This window comes from Lepidochelys kempii, chromosome 2 (assembly GCF_965140265.1).
Source record: "Lepidochelys kempii isolate rLepKem1 chromosome 2, rLepKem1.hap2, whole genome shotgun sequence".
Taxonomy (NCBI): Eukaryota; Metazoa; Chordata; order Testudines; family Cheloniidae; genus Lepidochelys; species Lepidochelys kempii.
In genome coordinates this window covers 186,443,148-186,465,882 of record NC_133257.1, presented here as the reverse complement: position 1 = coordinate 186,465,882, position 22,735 = coordinate 186,443,148, and the positions used below count along the sequence as shown (strand labels likewise).

The following is a 22,735-nucleotide window of genomic DNA, read 5'->3' as shown; positions in this document are numbered from 1 at the left end:
TCCTCTGTCCCAAAGGCTATCTCAGATCAGGCGGTGAAAAAAAACGCAAGTGTGATTAAATGTTCTCTGAGCTCATGCAGTCATCTGGCACTGACAGAGCTCAGCAGAATGTGTGGAGGTACACAATAGCAGAGTACAGGAAAGTGGCCGATGAACGTGAGGAGAGGTGGTGGCATGAGGTAACGCTGGGGCTACTGTGGGATCAAACGGACATGCTCCAGCATCTGGTGGAGGTTCATGAACGGCAGCAGGATCACAGACTGCCGCTGCAACCCCTGTTTAACCGACCTCCCTCCTCCCCAAGTTCCATAGCCTCCTCACCCAGACGCCCAAGAACGCGGGGGTGGAGGCTCCGGGCACCCAACCACTCCACCCCAGTGGACAGCCCAAGCAACAGAAGGCTGGCATTCAACAAGTTTTAAAGTGGCCTTTTCCTTCCCTCCTCCCACACCCCACCTGGGCTACCCTGTGAGTTATCTCCCTATTTTTATAATCAATTAATAAAGAATACATGTTTTTTAAACTATAGTGACTTTATTTCCTTTGCAAGCAAGCTGTGATCGAAGCGGAGAGGGTGGGTGGCTTACAGAGAATTTAGAGGCAACCAAGGGGGCGGGTTTTCATCAAGGAGAAACAAACAGAAGTGTCACACAGTACCTTGGCCAGTCATGCAACTGGGTTTTCAAAGCTTCTCTGATGCACAGCGCTTCCTGCTGTGCTCTTCTAACCGCCCTGGTGTCTGGCTGCGCGTATTCAGGAGCCAGGCAATTTGCATCAACCTCCCATCCCGCCATAAACGTCTCCCCCTTACTCTCACAGAGATTGTGGAGCACACAGCAAGCAGCAATAACAATGGGAATACTGGTTTCGCTGAGGTCTGAGCGAGTCAGTAAACTGCGCCAGCGCGCCTTTAAACGTCCAAATGCACACTCTACCACCATTCTGCACTTGCTCAGCCTATAGTTGAACAGCTCCTTACTACTGTCCAGCGTGCCTGTGTACGGCTTCATGAGCCAGGGCATTAAGGGGTAGGCTGGGTCCCCAAGGATAACTACAGGCATTTCAACATCCCCAAGAGTTATTTTCTGGTCTGGGAAGTAAATCCCTTCCTGCAGCCATTTAAACAGACCAGAGTTCCTGAAGACACGAGCATCATGAACCTTTCCCGGCCATCCCATGTTGATGTCGGTGAAACGTCCCTTGTGATCCAGCAGTGCTTGCAGCACCATTGAAAAATACCTCTTGCGGTTTATGTACTGGCTGCCCTGGTGGTCTGGTCCCAAGATAGGAATATGCATTCCATCTATAACCCCACCACAGTTAGGGAATCCCATTGCAACAAAGCCATCTAGTATGACCTGCACATTTCCCAGAGTCACTACCTTTGATAGCAGCAGCTCAATGATTGCGTTAGCTACTTGCATCACAGCAACCCCCACAGTAGATTTGTCCACTCCAAATTGATTACCAACTGACCGGTAGCCGTCTGGCGTTGCAAGCTTCCACAGGGCTATTACCACTCGCTTGTGAACTGTGCGGGCTGCTCCCATCTCGGTATTCTTGCGCTTCAGGGTAGGGGAAAGCAGGTCACAAAGTTCCAAGGAAGTGCCCTTACACATGCAAAAGTTTCGCAGCCACTGGGAATCATCCCATACCTGCAACCCTATGCGGTCCCACCACTCTGTGCTTGTTTCCCAGGCCCAAAATCAGCGTTCCACGGCATGAGCCTGCCCCAGTAACACCATGATCTCCAAATTGCTGGGGACCGCTGTTTTAGAGAAATCTGTGTTCATGTCCTCATCACTGCGCTGCCGTTGCCTTCTCGCCTGGTTTTTCAGGTGCTGGTTCCGCACAACTGCATGATAATGCGCGAGGTGTTTACAATGGTCATAACTGCTGCGGTGAGCTGAACGGGCTCCATGCTTGCTGTGCTATGGCGTCTGCTTGGGCAATCCAGGGAAAAGGGAGCAAAACAATTGTCTGCTGTTGCTCTGACGGAGGGAGGGGCAACTGACAACATGGCTTACAGGGAATTCAAATCAACAAAGGCGGTGGCTTTGCATCAAGGAGAAACAGAATGGCCCCCTCAAGGATAGAACTCAAAACCCTGGGTTTAGCAGGCCGTTGATTTCACGGAAGGAGGAAGAAAGGGAGGAGAAAATGAATACAAAACAAATCTGGTCTATTTCTTGTTTTGATCCACTTCATCTATCTTTATACATCTTGCTGGCAGCAGACGGTGCAGTACAACTGCTAGCCATCGGTCATCTCCTGGCTGCTCATTAGAAGACGGTGCAGTAGGACGGCCGGCAGAACTGAATTGCCATGAGACGAAACTTAAAAGGGAAATGGCCGGCTGAGTCACTCCCATGTTTGCCCAGTCGCCCCTGACCGACCTCACTGAGGTCGGCTAAAAGAGCACCCTGGAGTATGGCAACGATGGCTACCAGTCATACTGCACTGTCTGCTGCCAAAAGGCAATGAGCTGCTACTGTGTAGCAATGCAGTACCGCGTCTGCCAGCACCCAGGAGACATACGGTGACTGTGAGCTGAGTGGGCTCCATGCTTGCCGTGGTATGGCGTCTGCACAGGTAACCCAGGAAAAAAGGCGCGAAACGATTGTCTGCCATTGCTTTCACAGATGGAGGAAGGGAGGGAAGGGGGGGCCTGATGATATGTACCTAGAACCACCCGCGACAATGTTTTTGCCCCATCAGGCATTGCGATTTCTACCCAGAATTCAAATGGGCAGTGGGAACTGTGGGATAGCTACCCACAGTGCAACACTCTGGAAGTCGACGGTTGCCTCAGTACTGTGGAAGCACTCTGCCGACTAAATGCACTTAGAGCATTTGTGTGGGGTCACACACAATCGACTGTATAAAAACGCTTTCTACAAAACCGAATTCTATAAATTCGACCTTATTTCGTAGTGTAGACATGGCCTTAGAGACTAACTAATTTATTTAAGCATAAGCTTAGTCTCTAAGGTGCCACAAGTACTCCTTTTCTTTTTGCGGATACAGACTAACACAGCTGCTAGTCTCTACTTCTTGTAGGTCCTTGCTGATCAGAGAGACAGATTTTCCATTCATTCAAGAAAATTATTTTAGATAACAGCACATATATTTTTACGTTGGCTAGAAGTCTAGAAGTTACGCATAAAAGTTAGAAATTAAGTCTAGAAGTTAGGCATAAAAGTTAGAAAAAAATAGCAAAAATTAGCACCAGAATCTTCAACTAATAGAGGATTTAGTAAGGGAACAAAACAGTAATTAGTTGTGTGCTAACAGCTTGCAGATCAAGAGGATGTGGATACAAATGTGGATATTGGACAGGTTTCTACCCTAAAAGGCATGCTTCTGCAACTGTGCTCCCTGCTGGATGGCACTACACACAGCCAGGTTTGTGATGTACAGAGTGCTGCTTGCTACGTGAAGCTCTAGAACGTCCCCCTTCACTGGTTGCTTCTGGGAGGGGGTAGGGTGAGTTTGAACTCACATGCCAGGGCTTGCACTTTCCCTGTCCACTTCCAGGGAAGTAGGAGGGGTGAATGCACCAATACTCTCCCTGCCACTTCTGGCGATTGTGTGCGGGGACTCACGGGAGTGGTGAGGAGGAAGAGTCTACAAAGCTCTCGTTCTGTCCCCAACTCTGCCCCCTTTCTCCCTTTGTTTCTCTCTTTCATGAACACAGCTAGGGAAAGGGTGTGGAATGGGGAAGTGAAAACAAGTGATGGAGAGAATGTAATAATGAATATACTGTATGGAATAAATGGGGAGGGAAGAAAAAGAGGAAACAATGAGAGACTAATGTGAGAGGGCAGGGGCGTGGGAGAGATTGCAGTCACAAGTTTCAAAAACTTGAGCTCAGGCAATCAATTAGTTCCACACAGTGTAAAAAAAAATTTGGAAAAAAAACACTGGTGAAAGTTAAGTTTTAAAAAATGAGAGGAATGTTTACTTCTTTCTTTGTCTGCCGACCTCAAAAGCAATATTTATGTGAATTGCTTAATTTTATGTAGGGTTGCCAACTTTCTAATCACACAAAACTGAACACCCTTGCCCTGCCCCCATCCCGAGGCCCCACCCCTTCTCTGAGGCCATCCTCCCCACTCACTTCATCCCCATCCCTCTGTCGCTTGCTCTCACCCACCCTTGCTCACTTTCACCGGGCTGGAGCAATGGGTTGAGGTGAGGGTTCTTGGGTGGGGCCAGGGTGCGGGCTCCAGGAGGGAGTTTGGATGTGGGGGAGGCCTCAGTGTTTGGGCAGCAGGTTCAGGGTGCAGGCTCCGGGTGGCGCTTACCTCAGGCGACTCCCCAGAAGTGGTGACATGTCCCTCAGCTCCTAGGCACAGGTGGCTCTGTGCACTACCTCTGCCCACTGGGGCCTCCCCCGCCTCTCCCATTGGCTGCGGTTCCCGGCCAGTGGAAGCTGTGGAGCCAGAGCTCAGGGCCGGGGCAGCGTGCAGAGTCCCCCTGAAATTACTTGTCTCCCCCAACACTCTACCCAGCCACTAATTGGCCAAAGATACTAGGTAGGGAAAAAGCTGAGGTCCCATGCCGCACTGATTCCAGTGGCAGGGCAGCGTTCTTCTGTTTGAAGGGGCATGTTTAAAGCTGCATGACCCCCGGGACTGCACAAACAGTTTAAAACTATGAAGTTGCACTATTCACAGCACTATGTTACAGCAAACAACATGTCAAGGAATTTCTAAAGTGTTGGTATTTTTATGCATAATTGAGAGCATTTCTGTATATTATTAAAACGGATTATCAATGGATTACCAGGCTCTGGATTAACCATGTTGCTACAAAACATTTTAGAATTCATCAATGGACATAGAACCTGGTAATTCTTCTATCTCTGATCATCATATATGATGTTTGCAACAACACCATGCCATACAAGTAGATTCTCATAGGGTTTTCCATTGACACCTTTCATTTACTTTTAAAGAGCAGTTACATCTCCAGGTGGCATATTAGACACAACTTGCTGTCAGATTAATTTAGTTGTTTTAGAGACATACCAAAATGATGACAACCATGATATTTACTCCTTTTCTTCTGTTTACAAAAATTATATCAAGATGTATCTTTTTTCACCTTTCCCTCTGTTGAACTAGATGTAGCATACATTTAATGCTTCTGCTTTTCTGAGAAATACACTTTGAAAAGCAAAAACATGATGGTGATGATACAATATAAAAATGTTTCCCTGTGTACACATTTCTTCCAGGACCTATAGCTTAAAAGGAAGGTAATCTTCTTTATCCTTCTAGTAGTCCTGAAAGTGATCCATCTGATGCTCAGAGTTGGGTGCATGTGTCTCTCATTTGGGGACAATAGCTAAGTAGGTATCCATTTTATTTGGGTTGAAATTGTGCATTTCAGGGTCCATAAATCAGTAATTCTTCCTACTATAACATGCCTTTATTAACCAATATTTACTGAATCCTTGACTATCAAACCAATTACTTCCCCACTGGCATTTGAATCATTTATCAAGCATATTCTTTGAACATTACATTTGATTTGTGCTTTGACATGTGTCATATCCTCAAATACACAAAACACACAGAGCCACTTACTAACCTCCTTATGAGGATCCTTATGAGCTTCTAGTGTCTTCATAATTGTAAGCTCTGCATAATTTTTAAATCTTGCTGGTTGGTTCCTTAGAATTTCTCTTAAAACTTTCAATGCCAAAGCTCTGATTGCATGCTAAAGGTTAAATATTGTATATAATTGAGTTATTTCTCTTTGAACAGACAATGTGCTTTTAATATTAGCTCAGCAATTGGACACAAACATGTTTGATAGTGGAAATATAATGTAAATTATAATAAGCTCCCCCCAAATGCATACAGTACAAGCCTATTCATTCAAGCTCGAAGCACATGGAACTCTCAGAAAAATCTTTACAGCATCCCAACCCATATTCTCACCCCCTCTCTATACATATATCTTACATGGAGTTATGAAGTTTTTACTAAGCAATATATGTAGATACAATGCATGCCTGCAAAATCACAAGCAACATATGCAGATCATCCCAAGCGAGTGCTAATAAAACCTTTACACAACATTACCGCCATATTTTGTCTAAACCACTTATTTTACCAAAAAATGGCTTAGAAATATTTTAGTTTTCAAAAATGTTATTGCAATTTTTGAGTACCTCTGATTGAGAAGACATGTCTACTTACAAGTCTAACTATGGCATACTAATTATAGTAAGTCTAATTATACAAGACTGAAAGGGACTTGCCAATTATAACAACTACATTTTAGAAACCTCCAAAAGTACTTAAAATTTATTTTCTATACATAATGTTGTACGTGTTTTAGGATTTTATACCTTGGAACATAGCAGGGGCCAGCAAAAGCTGTTTCGTATCCTCCCAGAAAGCTAGGGAAACCTCCTTTCCAAAAGAGGAGAATATGGGATAGGAGGGAGATGTATACACTAGGGATGTAAAATATTCAATGGTTAAATGGTTAACTGGTAAGTGTTAGTCTTACCATTAACCCACCGTAACCGTTAATCCGCTTCGTGCAGGTCTTCAACCAATTCTCCTGCAACAGAGACTGACCCAAGCCCCAGCTGTGCTGGCAGCAGCGGCCCCCAGCCCAGTCGGGGGGGGGGGGGGGGAAGAAGGGGTGTGTAAAGTAGTCCCCGGCCTCCCAGTGCCACTGGAAGGGTTCGGCTGCGGAGGCGGATGGCGCACTGGTCAGTGAAGGGAAGGAAAGCTGCTGCTGGGGTGGCATGGAGTGACTGTGTTGGCTGCATCGGGACAAACTAGGTACCTGGTCCCCTCTCCTTTTAATTGGCTATCCGGTTAAACAATATAATTTTATAGTTTAAATGGTGATCTTTCTAAACGATATTTACGTCCGTATTATACACACACTTCTTATTTAGACATTCTTTAAAGGCAAGCTTTGCATGGCCCACTTAGAAGGTGATCTACAAATAAGAATACTTTGAATTTCATAGTAATTAGCTGAATATCCCCAACCCTAAGGTAAAAAAAGGATGAGCAACCAATTTTAAGCTTCCATAACTCCCATCCCACAGTTCAAATGAATAGTACCCACTGTGCATAATATGCATTATACTGTCATCCACCACAAAAATCACCTGAAACATGAAGCCAGTATAGGAAGCAGGGGAGGGAGAACCAGAGAAATGCCCTTTTGATACGAAAGGGTGTATATTTTTCAGTTATTTTTTATTTTATTTTTTTAAATTGCTAGCTCAACATAAATATGTAGTATGGAGAAAAAGCCATGTACCTGACCCCTATCCAGTCCATTACCAGATGCTAGATTGTATATGCCTAATGCACAGAACACTGGACAGAGTTGGAGTCAACAAGACTGGACACTGGGAGAACCCAAAAGACAAAAAAACCCTGTAAAGTAAACATGAGGACTGCCTCTTTTTACTTTTTGGGGCACTGAGATTATTTGAAATTTAATGGCATTTTCTTAGTGCCATTTGTAGATTGTCATTAAAAAGCATTTTACTGCTACCTGATACTTGTCTATCCCCTCCTAGAGATACCATTTAAACGCAATATGAATTTCATCCATGTGAAGTGTTATTGAAGAATGGATCCTAATGTCAAAAGCAATTTCCGTGCATGGTCAACTTTGGGTTAGTCTGAACTTACCTCTTTGTCCCCAAGAGTTTCAAGTAACAGAAGTAGTATCGTTTTGAAGTGCTCATCCCAAACACCAAAGGACTCTTCTTGAGTCAATTTCATAAGCTCATACAAAGCAGCCTTTCTTTCTTCAACTCTCTCATTATGGTTTGACAATTCCTTCAGTAACTCTGCAACCAGATCAGAATGGTCCATGGGAGGCTCTATTAAAAAGGAATAAATGGACATATTCCTCAAACTGTAGAGTTGATAAAAAGTAACTCCTATCACATAATGCAGTGATACTTTCTAGGCTGACAGGCCTTAAAACTATTTTCTTTTTCTCAGCTCTGTCTGCAAGGACATTTTTACTCTCAAAATGAACACAAATACTGTATTTTCAGTGTGGTCAGCATTCCTGAGCAACAAATGTCTGGCATCATGGCAAAAAACAACTTGTAAATGAACTGACTGCAGCTTGAATCTTCCAATGACTGAACAGGTACGTGAAGCTGATTAGACTAAGAATTCCACAGGGCTGCCGCTGCTGACCCTAGGACAAGCTCTCTCTGTGTAGGAGAATCTAAAAAATATACGGGAGGGATACCATAATGATGAGCAAGGCATGAATAACTAGATTGATACTTATACAGACTGGGCAGTCAACCCAAGATGCCTGCAAAACTTCAATAAAACCTGGTCTCCAATGTAAATTCAAACATCAAGTTGTTGTCTTTACTTCGTTACCAAATAGTAAAACATCTCTGGCCTTTGAAAAGGGAACTCTTCTGCCTGTGTCTTGCTGTCCAGGTAGAAGATTAAGAACCTCACAGTACTTTTGAAGGAAAAAAGGTAAAAGATACAAACAAAAAAATCTCTCTCTCAAATAAACTTCTATTTTACAAGGCACATAATGGAAGGAGTCAAATTTTCTCACATCTGCAAAACATGGCGATTAAGCAGAGACAGTCTTGTACCTTTCTCTAGGACTATTTTATGTTGACACTAAGCTACAAGTGAAATATTTCTGCAACAAAATTTGTTATGACATCACATACAGATAAATCACATGTTAATCAGTCTGAGTTTATTATTACATTTTTCAGAGTAACAGCCGTGTTAGTCTGTATTCGCAAAAAGAAAAGGAGTACTTGTGGCACCTTAGAGACTAACCAATTTATTTGAGCATAAGCTTTCGTGAGCTACAGCAAGTCCTACCACACACACTGAAGATAAGTTCCCATGATAAATTTTATTACTGGGAAAACATATTGACATTATATTAGGGAAATGAGGCATATACTCTGCCCTGACAGGTTAATTCCACAGTATAAATTTCATCAGCATGATATTCTCATCAACCTTGCTGATGTCACACATTCAAAGGTTATTGCATAAGTTCATGTCCTAAAAAATTTAGCAGTTTTTGAAGGACTGACATTGTATAATACTGCTCTGGGTACCAAACAAATAAATTAAATGCATAGTATGAATTGGTAGCTAATGCAACGCTAATTTTTTTAAAAGGCTCCAGAGGCGATCATGCAAATTACAGGGCGCTAAGCATAACTTCAGTACCAGGCAAAATGGTTGAAACTATAGTAAAGAACATGGGCGGTGGGTGAAGCTTCCACTTGGAGAGGCAGTAGCTCCCCAGACAGCCTCTTCTGCCTGTGGCCCCACCCATACTCCACCCCTGCTCTCCCCCAAGCCCCACCCCCTCCCCACTGTCTCTCTCCTCTCTTCCCTCACCCTCCCTGCTCACCACGCACGCATCCCCTTCCAGCCAAATCCCTGAAACCAAGCAAATGAAAAAAACAACGTATTTGAAAAAAGCCCTTCACTTTTCTGCAATTTCTTTCTAAAGAAAATGGAGCATGTTTTCCACTGTGTGCCAGATGGTGTTTGAACATGCAAACGGTACCTAATTAAAATCATTAAACTTGGGAATAAAAAATGTCAGTCACAGGTTTTTTGATATACCCTGATAGCTGACATGCAGGCAGCCCGCAAAACGGCCTTTTCAAGTGCCCTGACCCCCTCATGGATCCTGGAAAACATATAATGGCAAGCAGCAGTTAAAGCTAATTGAGAAATCTCTGTCCTTTTTTCACACAATAAAACAAGGTGTCAGTCCTGACTCTCAGTTGGCTTTTTCACCCTGACAGGAAGAAAATGGCAGGAATCAGACTGCAAAATCTGCCACCCCATTTTCACTTCTTCACACAAACAAGTTTGAGCAGTTCCTATGTTTATTGTTTAAACAGCAGTAAGCACCTCAGGCAATGAATAAGAACTGCCAAGAGGAGTGGCTGCTGCAGCTAGAGATGAATCCTGGAAGTAAAGTAAAAGCTCACTGCTACTTTAAAAACAATAAAACCCGCTTAGCTCACAGAACCAAAGCGGCAAAAAGTCCTACTGAGGCAGCATGGTGGTGCCAGATGTATGGACCAGACCAGCAGATCCTATATCCCCAGGGGTGAAGGAACCAAATCCCCAGTCCCATTCTCATGAGAAACTGGCCACCAGGCAAATGTAATCAATCTCCCATCCCCTGAAAAGAGTTCAGTCTTATCCTACCAATGCCTCCTCTCCTCCCTGCCACCATACCAGTATGGCCATTCTTATGTTATGCTAAAAAAAATCCAGCATGCCTGTCCAATTTTTTGGAATACTAATGTTTGACAGACATTAGGAACATTAACAATGTTACTATGATGGAATGATCAATACAAGTAAAGCCTGGAATGATCAATGCAAGTCAAGTCAGTAGTTTCATTCAATTTACTAAAATTACCAGAAACACCATGTCCTGAGTGGTGAAAGAGGCTCACTCTGTAATACGGTAACATCCTGCTAAACAGAGAGATTTGATGATTTTTACTTCTGACAGAATTCCGTGCCCCTGTGGGGGTGCAGAATTCGTATGGCCCGCATATTTCTGTGCCCCCCGTGCAGAAAAATGCAAATCTGCGGTGGGATACGCGCCTCTTCCCCAGCAGCCCAGGCAGCACTTCTGTTCCAGAGTACCCAGAGCAGCCTCAGAGATGCAAATCACTGCAGGGGGAGAGGGGCTGGGCGTGCGTCCCTGTGGGGAAGATGATATCTGTCGGGGGCAGAGCTGGGCGTGCATGCCTGCCAACAAACGAGATAGACTCTGTCCCTCTTGCTAGCTACTGCGGCTCACCAGGGGTGTGCAGGGGTAGGTCTTTTTATTATGGAGGAGGAAGGCTCTTTCCCCGAGCCAGAAAATAGCAGCCTGCCTGCTAGTTAACAGATCTCATTCTCTGAGTCAGAAATGTAGCAGCCTGCCTGCATAGTAACACTGTTAATGTTCCGATTGTTCGTTAACTGTTCCCATTCTTAGTCCATTCCTCCAGGAGCATAAAACCTGTAAATGTTTTAAGGACCTTACATTGCCACAGTGATGTAAAGCCTTATAAATGACAGTAAGGGAATCAGCTAGGAAGATCTATGTGCCTTCTCACATTTTTCCTGTGCCAAAGTGGCACAATGGGATTAGATTACAGCTCAGGATATATTTTACTTACCCACAAAAAAAAAAAAAAAAAAGAAAAAAAAAGGACTTTGAGGACAAATAAAATGTTTACCAAGCAGTCAATAAAATGTCAGGACAATCAGAAGAGGAAGTTACTCCCTTGTGCAGTAACGATGGTTCTTCACTTTAGGTGCCTGTGTGCCCTTGCACCTCTAATCGAGATTTTTGGCAGCAGTGTCCTGTTGATCCCGCACATGTGCTCTTCCTCCCTCATGGTCTGCCTTAAGGCTATTTAGCACTGCATGGGCGAACCCCCCTCACTTCCTTCTCTACCACACACCCCTATAGAGAACTCCGAAGTAGAGGAGAGGAGGGTGGGCTGTGGAGCACCCATAGGGACACACATCTCTAAGAACCATTGTTACTGCACAAGTTGCGTTGTTTCTTCTTTGAGTAGTGTCCCAATGGGTGCTCCACATTAGGGGACTCCCAAGCAGTACCCACCACTGGAGGCTGGAACTTTGAAGTGGAATCTTTTACTACAGAGAGTACTGTGGAGTTGAAGATGATGTCAGCGGCCAAATCTTCAGTGATCGCATAATGTTCTGCGAAAGTATGGGCAGAGGCCCAAGTCGTTGCTCTATAGATTGCACTGAGTGGCGTGACAGGTGTATAGATAGCAGCTGATGCCGTAAGGTATCATTGTTCAGGACCTCAACCAGCTCATCAGAAGTGCTTATAAGAGGCAGTTTGAGAGGTCATGGACTGGGGTGCAGACTGTTCCTACTTTTGAGCCCTGGGCCTCTTACACTGTGGCTCATAACAGCACTGAGATGGTGGGTATTGAGAAGATTGTGACCTGTGGTGTGGTTGAGAGGTACATCTTCTCTTCTGTCCCATAGTGTAGATTCCTAAGGAGCATAACATGGTCCGAGAATCCTTCAGGATGTGGAGAGAAAAATCTATCTTTTCCGCAAAGACTATGGCCCTTCAAACTGGAAGTCTGTAGCTCTTTGGGCAATCTAGAGAGGCGTAGCCAACAAAAAAAAACCCACAATCCACCTCAGTACCACTGTCATGGAGACCGGGCGGGCAGCTGTAACAGCTACATCCAGTGGTGTCTCTAGGATCAGTCTGGCCATTAATTGACTGTCTCTAAGAATGGTCTGAATCTGTTCTTTTTGTATTTCCAGTAATGTTCCAGAAACATACTGGGTTTCCCATAATTAATAAAATTGTATTTGGCCATGTAAATAGTAAAACATGAACATTGGCCATTTACTTACCCCAAACATCACTTGGCAAAAAGCTATGTCAATAAGTAGAACTGCACTTAGGTTAGATCCAGTACATATCATATCTTTTTATCTTACATAAAATATAATTGAAGACTGACAGTGGCTCTTAATGCTGACAACTAGCTATATAAATGGTGACGTTTCAAGAAAATAAAGCTGAATAAGAGTAAATTTTTCAAGTAGAGAATCTCGTAAATCTCACTCTGAGTGCAATTACTAAATCTGCATACAAACAATGCCAGAGAGTGTATTGTTTTCTTTCAGGTAGTTCCTATGGCAAATCATTGCTTAATAACAGAACTACAGTTGAGACAGAAGCAAGAATTCCCTTCTCACCAGGCTCTAACAACATAATAAAGATTAGACTATAACTGAATACTCATTTCAAAATATTCGCTATCTCTGAAGCAATACAGTAACAATCCCCCCTACCAGTTTTTCTGCATTGCCATCACCTTTTTCAAGGTTTCCTTGAGATTTTCAGTAAGGTGTACAGCATGTACAACTGGGAGTGTCAAGAGGCCAGCGGACTTTTGCTGGTGTATGCTCAACGTTAAAGAAAAGTGAAAAGTTAAGACTTCATTACAAATCTGTGTATTCAACTTAATATGAAATAATTTCATCATGAACAAATTTCACAAAATAACTTTTCTACCTACTTGAATTTGTTTCTGAGCATGGATAGCAGTTTATAAGGTAAACACCATTAGAATTAGACTTTTAAAGCTTTTATAAATTTATTTTTAATGAACATGAGGTATTGATCAAAAGGAAAGAGTAATTCAAATCATTTATAATTTTACTTAAGTGTCTCAGGTCTACTTGGTAGGACAGTAAAGATTGTTTGCCAGCCACTAGTAAACTTGTACATGTACTACAAGCTTCCTTCTCCTTTACTTAAAGAGGAATCTCTCCACTGGTCCACAATCCACTGCTATCGCCCATCTACCATTGAGCTGTGCATATTCTACACTGGAACGGAATACCAAAAGCCACAACTGTTCCCTATCCAGTTGTTAAACCACCATTCCCCCCAACCCAAGCAACTTCAATACAAAAATGGGCACACTGAATATCTGGGGGTAATGTAAAATAAATTGAATATAATATCAATATAAATAAATAACAGAGGATACTGTACTGATTGACATGGATGAAAAAGTAGTGATTAAGAGAAGGCAAGGTAGACAAAGCAGTGCTGCATAATCCTGGGGACATATGGACATGCTTCAAACCAAACTCTCAATAGGATGATAACTTAATGGTCATCATCTTTTTGTTTCAAGAATGTGGGGCCAGATCCTCAGCTGGTCATCAGTGTTTTGCCTCAATTCAGACTAGTTAATAATTGGGAACATAAAGTTCACAGCCAGTACCATATCTCTAGAAAACGTTATTATAAGCTACAGAATTGGAGAAGAAAAATGAGCAAGAAAGAATAAGTGAAGGAAACAAATGCAAAATAAAACATTTGGTTATAAACATTACAAGAAAATACACTGGAAAAGATTAAAATTTAGCTTAACAAGCTTATAAAGCAGCAAGTTGAATAACTATGTCAAAATGGTCTGACTACAGCCTCCTTTTTCAGCATTTGCATTTAAAAAAATGTTTAGTCAACACAAAATATCCCAGACTTGTGTTTCAAATAAAAATATTTCACCACCAAAACTCTGTGCTGTTAATCTTTCATCTGTAGCCAAAACTAGTTTTACATAATGAAAAAAGAAACTGGGTAATCACAAAGATCTTTTCTTCCCTTGACAAACTGAAAAAAATTAGATAAAGCAACATATCTACAAATTTTTTTTTTCTTTTTGGACTGTCATACACTAAAATATACTTACTACAACTTAAGTCCAAATATACAGTATACGCTACAGTTAGCAATTCTCTTATTCCAGTCCCTTACTTTTCCTATAATTTTGTATTTATGAGGAAGAACATTAATGCTGGAATATTCCATTACATTGCAATTCTGTCTGATAGCTTTTGTAACACTGCTTGCTTTTCACAATATTCAGATAGGATTTGCAATTCAATAAACCTAGTCCGAAAAACATGATTTACTGCATCAGCAGTCTGGTTCCTTCAGATACTTTTATGTATAGCTAATTTAGCTCAGCCTCTATTTACTACATAAAAACCTTAAAGACTATACGCAACAAATGTAGACAAATCTTATGATTTTCCCTCTAACAAAGAATGTAATCTAGAACTTACCATCAGGAAATTGCTCTGCATCATCATCAAACATAGCTTCTTTCAAAGCAGATTTGTTAAAAGAACTGATATTATCCGAGTAATTGTACGGGTTATAATCTCGTGAACGTGGAGAAGAGTGGGGAGGCATTGTGTTAAGTAATGATGTTTTGTTATCAAGAGCTGTTCGGCCTGTATCAATTGCACCACCTCCTGCTCTTAGATCCGCTATTCCAGAGCCACTGCAAATCTGCCAGGAAAAAATAAAAACACCCCTCCCCATAAACATATTTAATATCTCACTCACTTTGTAGTTCACTGTTCCTCTTAGGTTAACAGTAGCAAATAATAGTCTTCTCTACATAGGGAAGTTAGTGTGCAGCAAGCTGGGTGTCAATTTACCACACTCTGGCTACTCTACACTAATTCTTTTGTGGAGACTCCTATTGTGCACTAAAAGTGCTCTTTATACTTTAAAATCCAGTACACTAAACGGTAGTAAGCTAAAGCGCTTGATGGCCCTCTTAGCACACAGTAACAGTGTCCACATGTGGGGGTTGTACAGAGTAGGCAGTGTGCTGTAAATGCACACCCTAAAATTGCTGTGTGCTAAGTTCTCATGTAGACAATATCAAAGACAAGCTACAAAGTTTGCAAGGTTCCACTGGTGCCACAGAGTACTAACATACATCTCAAATTGGCTCATTGTTTCTCAACACTTATGGCTTATGTAAATGAACACTTAGATTGCAGCAGGTTGAGTTGTAAACCTACCCTATACTACTTTGCCGTTCACTAAGTGTCCATCTGAACCCTGTTGCCATGCATTGAGCACCCTAGGGCAGAGGTTCTCAACCTGTGGTCCATGGACCACCAGTGGTCCGCAAGCTCCATTCAGGTGGTCCGTGGATAGTTCCCTCTAAGATGCATGCCTGGGCGGCCGCACACAAGAGAATGAAGAGCCATCTACCAAATTAGTGGAGCCGCTCAGGCATGGCTCCGCTAATTAGGTGCTTGGACCCTGGAGAAGATGCACGTTTGGTGAAGTGGTGGCTTTGGGGGGGGGGAATCTGGCATAGGTGGGAGGGGGAAGTGGGGTGAGAAGAAGGGGTGAGGGGAATTTGGGATGTGCAGAGCTGCAGCGGCCAGAGAAAGAGGTGACTTTCCCCAGCTCCAGGGCTGCGGCTGTCGGGGAGAGACAGCCCTCCTTCCCAGCCCCTGCTTGGGGGCTGCTGTGGTGGGGGAGAGACCCCCCCACTCCTTCCCAGCCCCTGCTCGGGGGCTGCCACAGCAGGGGAGAGAGGGCACATTCATCACATTAGAAAGGTAAGACTACTGATATTAAAATATGAGTTGTGTGCTTTTATTTGTAGAACAGTAAATGGCTAATTATTATTAAGTTTTTTTCTTATATAGTGCTTTTATCCAAAGCTCTTTACAATAGTTAGCTATTGGTACAAACAACATTTGGAAAGATCATTAAGTGGTCTGCCGAGACCCTCAGCAATTTTCAAGTGATCCACAAAAAAAAAAAGTTTGAGAACCACTGCCCTAGGGAACTTTTAGTGCACAGAAGTAGGGTCCAAACAAACTCCTAGATCCACAGCACGCTAGTGCAGGATAGCTTTAAATGCTACTTTGCTGTGAACTGAGAAATGAGAATAAGTGTTCATTCTCAGAAAGCTTAGCTTTTGTCTCAAATGGTGAGTATGAACATTGCCTAAAACGGACTTAGGTGTTTGAACTGAACACAAAAACAGCAACATTTTCATAGCGGAAGCCTAAAGTTAGGGACTTAAATCCATATTTAAGCACCTAAATAATTAGCCTGATTTTCAGTTCTATTGAGCCTGAGTTTCAGAACCATAGACATCCAAGTTTGAAAATTTTGCCCACAGCTTTTAGACACTATAAAGCATTTGTCTGGACTTGCTCCTTTTGAGGGACACACATCAAAAGGTGTCTAGAATTCTTTTTCCTCAAAGTTTTGCTCTCTGGAAGAGATTTAATGAAGACATATTTTATTCAAATGACATTATTCAGGGACAGAAATCATACAGTCTCCTTCCAGTACAACAGCAAGAATATAAAGCAGACCGTTCTGTCTAAAACAGGTAACACTAATAAGCAGCTGCAAGTTAAAACTAAAGCCATAGTCCAACAGGCTTTAAAGTGCTGGCATTCTACATAGACTTGATTAGCAGCATGGCTTTTTGTAATTAAAATTTGACATCTCTAACATAAACAGGTTACTTTACTTTAAGACCAGGAGCACAATTTTCAAAAGCACCTAAGTCACTTAAGTAGCCTTAGTCCCATTTTCAAAAGGTTGATAAGCATGGATAGGCATTTAAGAGCTTGAGTCTCACTGAAAGTCAACAGGATTTAGGATCCTAAAGGCCTACGGCACTTTTGAAAATGGTACTTAGGTGCTCTGAAAATTCTACCCTTGATATACAAATCCATTTAAAAAGATAATTCAGCTGTACTAAATCAGCTCCTCGCGTTGGCTGTCATTCAAACACTCACTGAATCACCATCGTCCTTTTTGGAATCCCGTTTCACAGGCTCATTCATATCTTCCTGACTACGGAAACTGAAGTTCTGAATGGCTTCAGTGACTCCACGAAGAGAACTATAAATATCTTCAGAATTCATGTTTTCTGTGTCATAATCGAATGCACTGTAGATCCAGGGAAACATGGAAGAAGGGGATAAAAGGTTCAATTTATTTTCTGGTATTTTACTGAGAGTGAGGCCACAGGAGTGGAACCACACTCCTGTGTGATCTGTGGTGGCTGCCTCTCAATGGCACCCCTCCCCTCCTTTGACAAGGAGATCACCAATGACTGATACTTGGGACTTCTTCAAGTGGTGGAACTGAATGGCCAACAAGGGGTCTGCTTATTTAGGAACAACAGCAGGAGGAAGCAGACTGTTGCTCCATTCTCTACTGCTGAAAGTATTAATGCCTTGAGCTTCTGCAGAGTTTCTCTATTAAATATAAAGTATAAACTACTATAGTGAACTTGCCTACAATTTTAACATTTAAAACGTCAAACTACTAAATCCATCACCATCAAAAACATGACCTATGAAATCCTCTAGACTGGTAGAAATGGCAGTTAAGCTGTAGAGCATTTCATTGGTTAGTGCCTTTTACCCTCCAGAATTTTAAGTTGTCTGGTGATTAGTCCGAGTTAATAGTTTTTAATAAGTGATTATTCTAAGTATCCAGTGGTTGATTTAACTGGGTAAAAGTCTTTCTGCACTTTTTGATGGGTTTGGAATTCAGGAGAACACACAAAAAACCCATAACACCAAGTTATCATGTAAAGTTATAACGTAGCTTTATATTACCTTGGTGACAAAGTATTCTGTGATGTATTGGTTGGGGAAGTGAGAGGACTGGACCAACTGGCTGGTGAACGTGGCGTAGGTCTTGTTAAAGGACTTCCCATTGACCCCTATGAAAAAATGGTATTCTAGTAAAAAATAATATTTCCTTTTAAATTTATGTTATATTTAATTTTTAACACCAGAAAAGTTCTGAGATTAGCTAGCTAGATATAAAAACAACGAGGAGCCCTTGTGGCACCTTAGAGACTAACAAATTTATTTGGACATAAGCTTTCGTGGGCTAAAACCCACTTCATCAGATGCATGGAGTGGAAAATACAGTAGAGAGGTATAAATATACAGCATATGAAAAGATGGGAGTTGCCTTACCATGTGGAGGGGTCAGTGCTAACGAGCCAATTCAAATAAGTTGGAAGTGGGCTATTCTCAAAAGTTAACAAGAAGGGGTGGAAATCACTTCTGTAGTGCTAATGAGGCCAATGTAATCAAGGTGGCCCATTTCAAACAGTTAACAAGAAGGTGTTAGTATCAGCAAGTTTGTTATTGAGTGTCCAGGGATATATGCCATCATGTGCCAGCAATGCCCCTCTGCCATGTACATTGCCCAAATCGGACAGTCTCTATGCAAAAGAATAAATGGACACAAATCTGACATCAAGAATTATAACATTAAAAAACCAGTAGGAGAACACTTCAGTCTCCCTGGACACTCAATAGCAGACTTAAAAGTGGCAATTCTTCAACAAAAAAACTTCAAAAACAGACTCCAACGAGAAACTGCAGAACTGGAATTAATTTGCAAATTGGACACTATCAAATTAGGCCTGAGTAAAGACTGGGAGTGGATTGGTCACTACAAAAACTAATTTCTCCCTGCTGATACTCATACCTTCTTGTTAACTGTTAAAATGGGCCACCTTGATTACACTGGCCTCATTAGCACTACAAAAGCGATTTCCACCCCTTCTTGTCAACAGTTGAGAATAGCCCACTTCCACCTCAATTGAATTTTCTCCCTAGCACTGATCCCTCACTTGGTAAGGCAACTCCCATCTTTTCCTATGCTGTGTATTTATACTTCTCTACTGTATTTTCCACTCCATGCATCTGATGAAGTGGGTTTTAACCCATGAAAGCTTCTGCCCAAATAAATTTGTTAGTCTCTAAGGTGCCACAAGGACTCCTCGTTTTTGCTGGTAGAGACTAACATGGATACCACCCTGAAACCTAGCGAGATATAAGTAATTTCAGTAACTAAAGAAATAGGCATGAGATATATTACTGTTTGTGAAAGTTAAGAGCACCAAGAGCTAACATGATCAGTTTACTTAAAAGTAATAATGCTGAGAATTCTCAACTTTTTGAAATATATATATACACACCTCTTTTTAAAATAACATTGTTAACTATAAATTAAAGGAGACTCCAAATTAGAAGCCACTTGCAAATAAATAAAACCAAACTTAACAAAATAATAATTATTATTATTATTATTATAATAAAAAAAACTAGTTACCTACCTTTGCATAACTGTTCTTCGAGATGCGTTGCTCTTGTTCATTCCAAGGAGGTGTGCGCATGCCATGTGCACAGTTGACAGAAGGAGTTTCCCCTAGCAGTACCCATCGGGTTGGCTGTGAAGCTTGCTGGAGTTGTGCTTTCAGGGCGGTATATATAGGTCCCTGTGAATCCATCGCCTCTTCAGTTTCTTCGGAGTACTCTGATAGAGGGGCAGGCAGGTGCTCCTTGGAACGGACATGAGCAACATCTCAAAGAACAACAGTTACGAGAAGGTAGCTAACTGTTTTTTCTTCTTCAAGTGCTCGCTCATGTCGATTCCAAATAGGTGACTCCCAAGCATCTCCTAGGAGAAGGGGGCAGAGTTTAGCAGATTGCAGACTGCAGGACTGCTCTGCCAAATGCGGCATTGTCTCTGGCCTGCTGCGTCATGGCGCAGTGCAATGTAAAGGTGTGGATCGATAACCACGTCGCTGCCCTGCAGATATCTTGAATAGGGACTTGTGCTAGGAACGCCACTGAGGATGCCTGGCCCATGTGGAATATGCCATCAGCGCGGGGGCAGGTATCTTTGCCAGGTCGTAGCATGCCCTGATGCAGGCCGTGATTCATGAAGAGATTCTTTGGGAAGACACTGGAAGCCCCTTCATTTGCTTTACAATCTCAATGAAGAGTTATCTTGATTTCCCAAATGGTTTCATTCTTTTGATGTAAAAGGCTAACACTTGTCTGACATCCAGGGAGTGAAACATTCACTCCCAGTTGCTAGCATGTGGCTTAGGAAAGAACACTGGAAGAAATATATCCTGGTTCATGTGGAATTGTGAAACTAACTTTGGGAGAAAAGGTGGGTGGGGTGCAACTGCAGCTTGTCCTTATAGAAGACAGTATATGGGAGCTCAGAAGTTAAGGTCTTAAGCTCAGAAACTCTCCTAGCTGAAGTTATAGCCACCAAGAACACTACTTTCCAGGAAAGGTAGAGAAGAGATCACGTTGCTAGGGGCTCAAAGGAGGACCCATCAGTCTTGAGAGTACCAGGTTGAGATCCCATGGTGAGATTGGCTGTCTGGAGGGTACAGTCTATCTAGTCCTTTGAGGAAGCAGCCAACCATAGGATTAGCGAAAACCGACCGGCCAGCCAAATCGGGATGGAAAACCGAGATAGCGGCCAGGTGCACCTTTATTGACGATACTGACAGGCTCTGCTGTTTCGAATGTAGTAAATAGTCCAGGATAAAGGGAACTGATGACTGTAAAGGCGGAGTTTCCTTTTGTAATGACCAAATAGATAATCTCTTCCACTTAGCCAAATAAGTGGCTCTAGTGGATGGTTTCCTACTAGCAAAGAGAACCTCCCCAACAAGGTCTGAACATGTGAGCTCCCAGGGGTTTAGCCACGGAGTTTCCAAGCCATGAGATGGAGAGACTCTAGATTGGGATGCTGGAGGCGGCTGTGGTCCTGCGTGATCAAGACTGGGACCAGGGGCAAGGTTATGGGCGTGTCCACTGACAGGCCTAGGAGCAAGGTGAACCAGTGTTGATGTGGCCATGCTGGTGCTATTAAGATCATTGACCTTTTGCAGGACCTTGTATACAAGTGGGAAGGGCGGGAATGCATACAGCAGGTGATCCTTCTAAGTGAGGGGAAAAGCGTCCGTGAGTGAGCCCTGGGTGTGATTCAGGTAGGAAAAAAACTGCTGACACTTTCTGTTGTGCCTTGTTGAGAACAAGTCTATCTGGGGAAACCCCCATCGTTGGAAGATGTTGATCACGACATTTGGAAGGACAGACTATTCATGATTATGAAGGGACCTGCTGAGATGATCAGCCAGCTTGTTCCGAGAGCCTGGAGTGTATTGCCCCCCCCCCCGCCCCCCGATCCCATTGCTGATGCCTCCATGACTAGAGACAGCAAGGGTTGGAGCCTGGAGAAGGGTACTCCTGCACACACCGCTTGCGGGTTGAGCCACCACAGGAGGGACTCAATAACTGAAGGAGGAATGCTGACTATTGTATCTAGGTGGTCTCGGTTTGGCCTGTATACTGAGGCCAGCCAGGCCTGTAGAGCCAGTGTCTTCTTGCGTGCTGAACTACATACGTACAAGCAGCCACATGACCGAGCAGCTTCAGGCAATTTCTTGCCATAGTAGTGGGGTATCATTGTAAGCCCCCTAATGGCACCCATGGTCAGAAAACGTAATTCCGGAAGGACTGCTGTGGCTTGACCCGAGTCTAGGAGAGCTCCAATGAACTCTATCCTCTGAGTGTGGGTTAGAGTTGACTGGGTCACATTCAGGATCAGCCAGAGCCTGTCAAAAGTTAACCGTACGAGGTTCACATGCTCCTCCACCTGAGCTCTGGTGCGGCACTTGATTAGCAGGTCATCTAGGTATGGGAATACTTGTATCTGTTGCCTCCTCAAGAAGGCATCTACGACCTACATGCATTTGGTGAACACCCAACGGGCCGCCAATAGCTCGAAGGGGAGAACCATAAACAAATAATGGGTGGTGTTGACCACAAACTGGAGGAACCGCCTGTGGGACAGGAATATCGACACATGAAAGTATGTGTCCTTCAAGTTGAGGGGGGGTGTACCAGTCCTCCAGATCCAGGGAGGAGATAATGGAAGCCAGGGAGACCATGAAAAACTAACTTTTTCATGAATCTGTTGAGGTTTCACAGGTCTAGAATAGGCCTGAGCCTGCCCTTGCTTTCGGGATTAGGAAATATTGGGAATAAAACCCCTTGCCCCAGAAATTCTGAGGGACCTCCTCTACTGTTCCAGCTTATAGGAGCGTTTGTAATTCCTGTATGAAAAGTTGCTTGTGAGAAGGGTCTCTGAAGAGGGAAGGGGAATGGGTGGGAGGGATGGAACAGAATTTGAGAGAATATCCCAATTCGACCATGCATACGACAGATTGATCCAAGGTGATCTGGGCCCAGGCATGGTAGAAATGGGATAGACAGTTCATGAAATGGAGGAAAGTATCCGGGATTTTGCCTGGTCGCCCCCAGGTGCGCCTTCAAAAGTTTTGCTTGGGGTCAGAAGACTGCCTCACCGAGCCCTGGCTCTGGGTGGAAGAGGGCTGAGGTGGCCTCCTCCTATTATTTCTGCCCTGCCTCCTGTTGTAATCCTGTCTAGGATGAGTTGGGCAGAAGCATAGGGGACGCTGAGGTTTGAAATGCTTCCTTTGTGGGGCTAG

At 43.1% G+C, this 22,735-nt stretch overlaps 1 protein-coding gene across 46 annotated transcripts in view; it reads right to left on the bottom strand.

The window, feature by feature from the left end:
* The window catches only part of CLASP2 (cytoplasmic linker associated protein 2), a 271,237-nt gene that overhangs the window by 17,375 nt on the left and 231,127 nt on the right, over nt 1-22,735 (bottom strand). For 43 of the 46 annotated variants that reach the window (XR_012157456.1, XM_073333022.1, XM_073333023.1 and 40 more), the window contains 5 exons: nt 18,012-18,118; nt 17,181-17,334; nt 14,673-14,901; nt 7,683-7,876; nt 5,599-5,727 (listed from right to left, as the gene is read on the bottom strand). Coding sequence is in view for 44 of the 46 variants with exons in the window: in XM_073333022.1 (XP_073189123.1) it covers nt 5,599-5,727; nt 7,683-7,876; nt 14,673-14,901; nt 17,181-17,334; nt 18,012-18,118 (813 nt within the window). In the remaining 2 variants the exon portion in view is untranslated. Of the gene's footprint in view, nt 1-5,598; nt 5,728-6,364; nt 6,473-7,682; nt 7,877-14,672; nt 14,902-17,180; nt 17,335-18,011; nt 18,119-22,735 lie in introns of those variants that run through there. The other 3 variants (XR_012157457.1, XM_073333041.1, XM_073333055.1) reach the window with 3 other exon arrangements.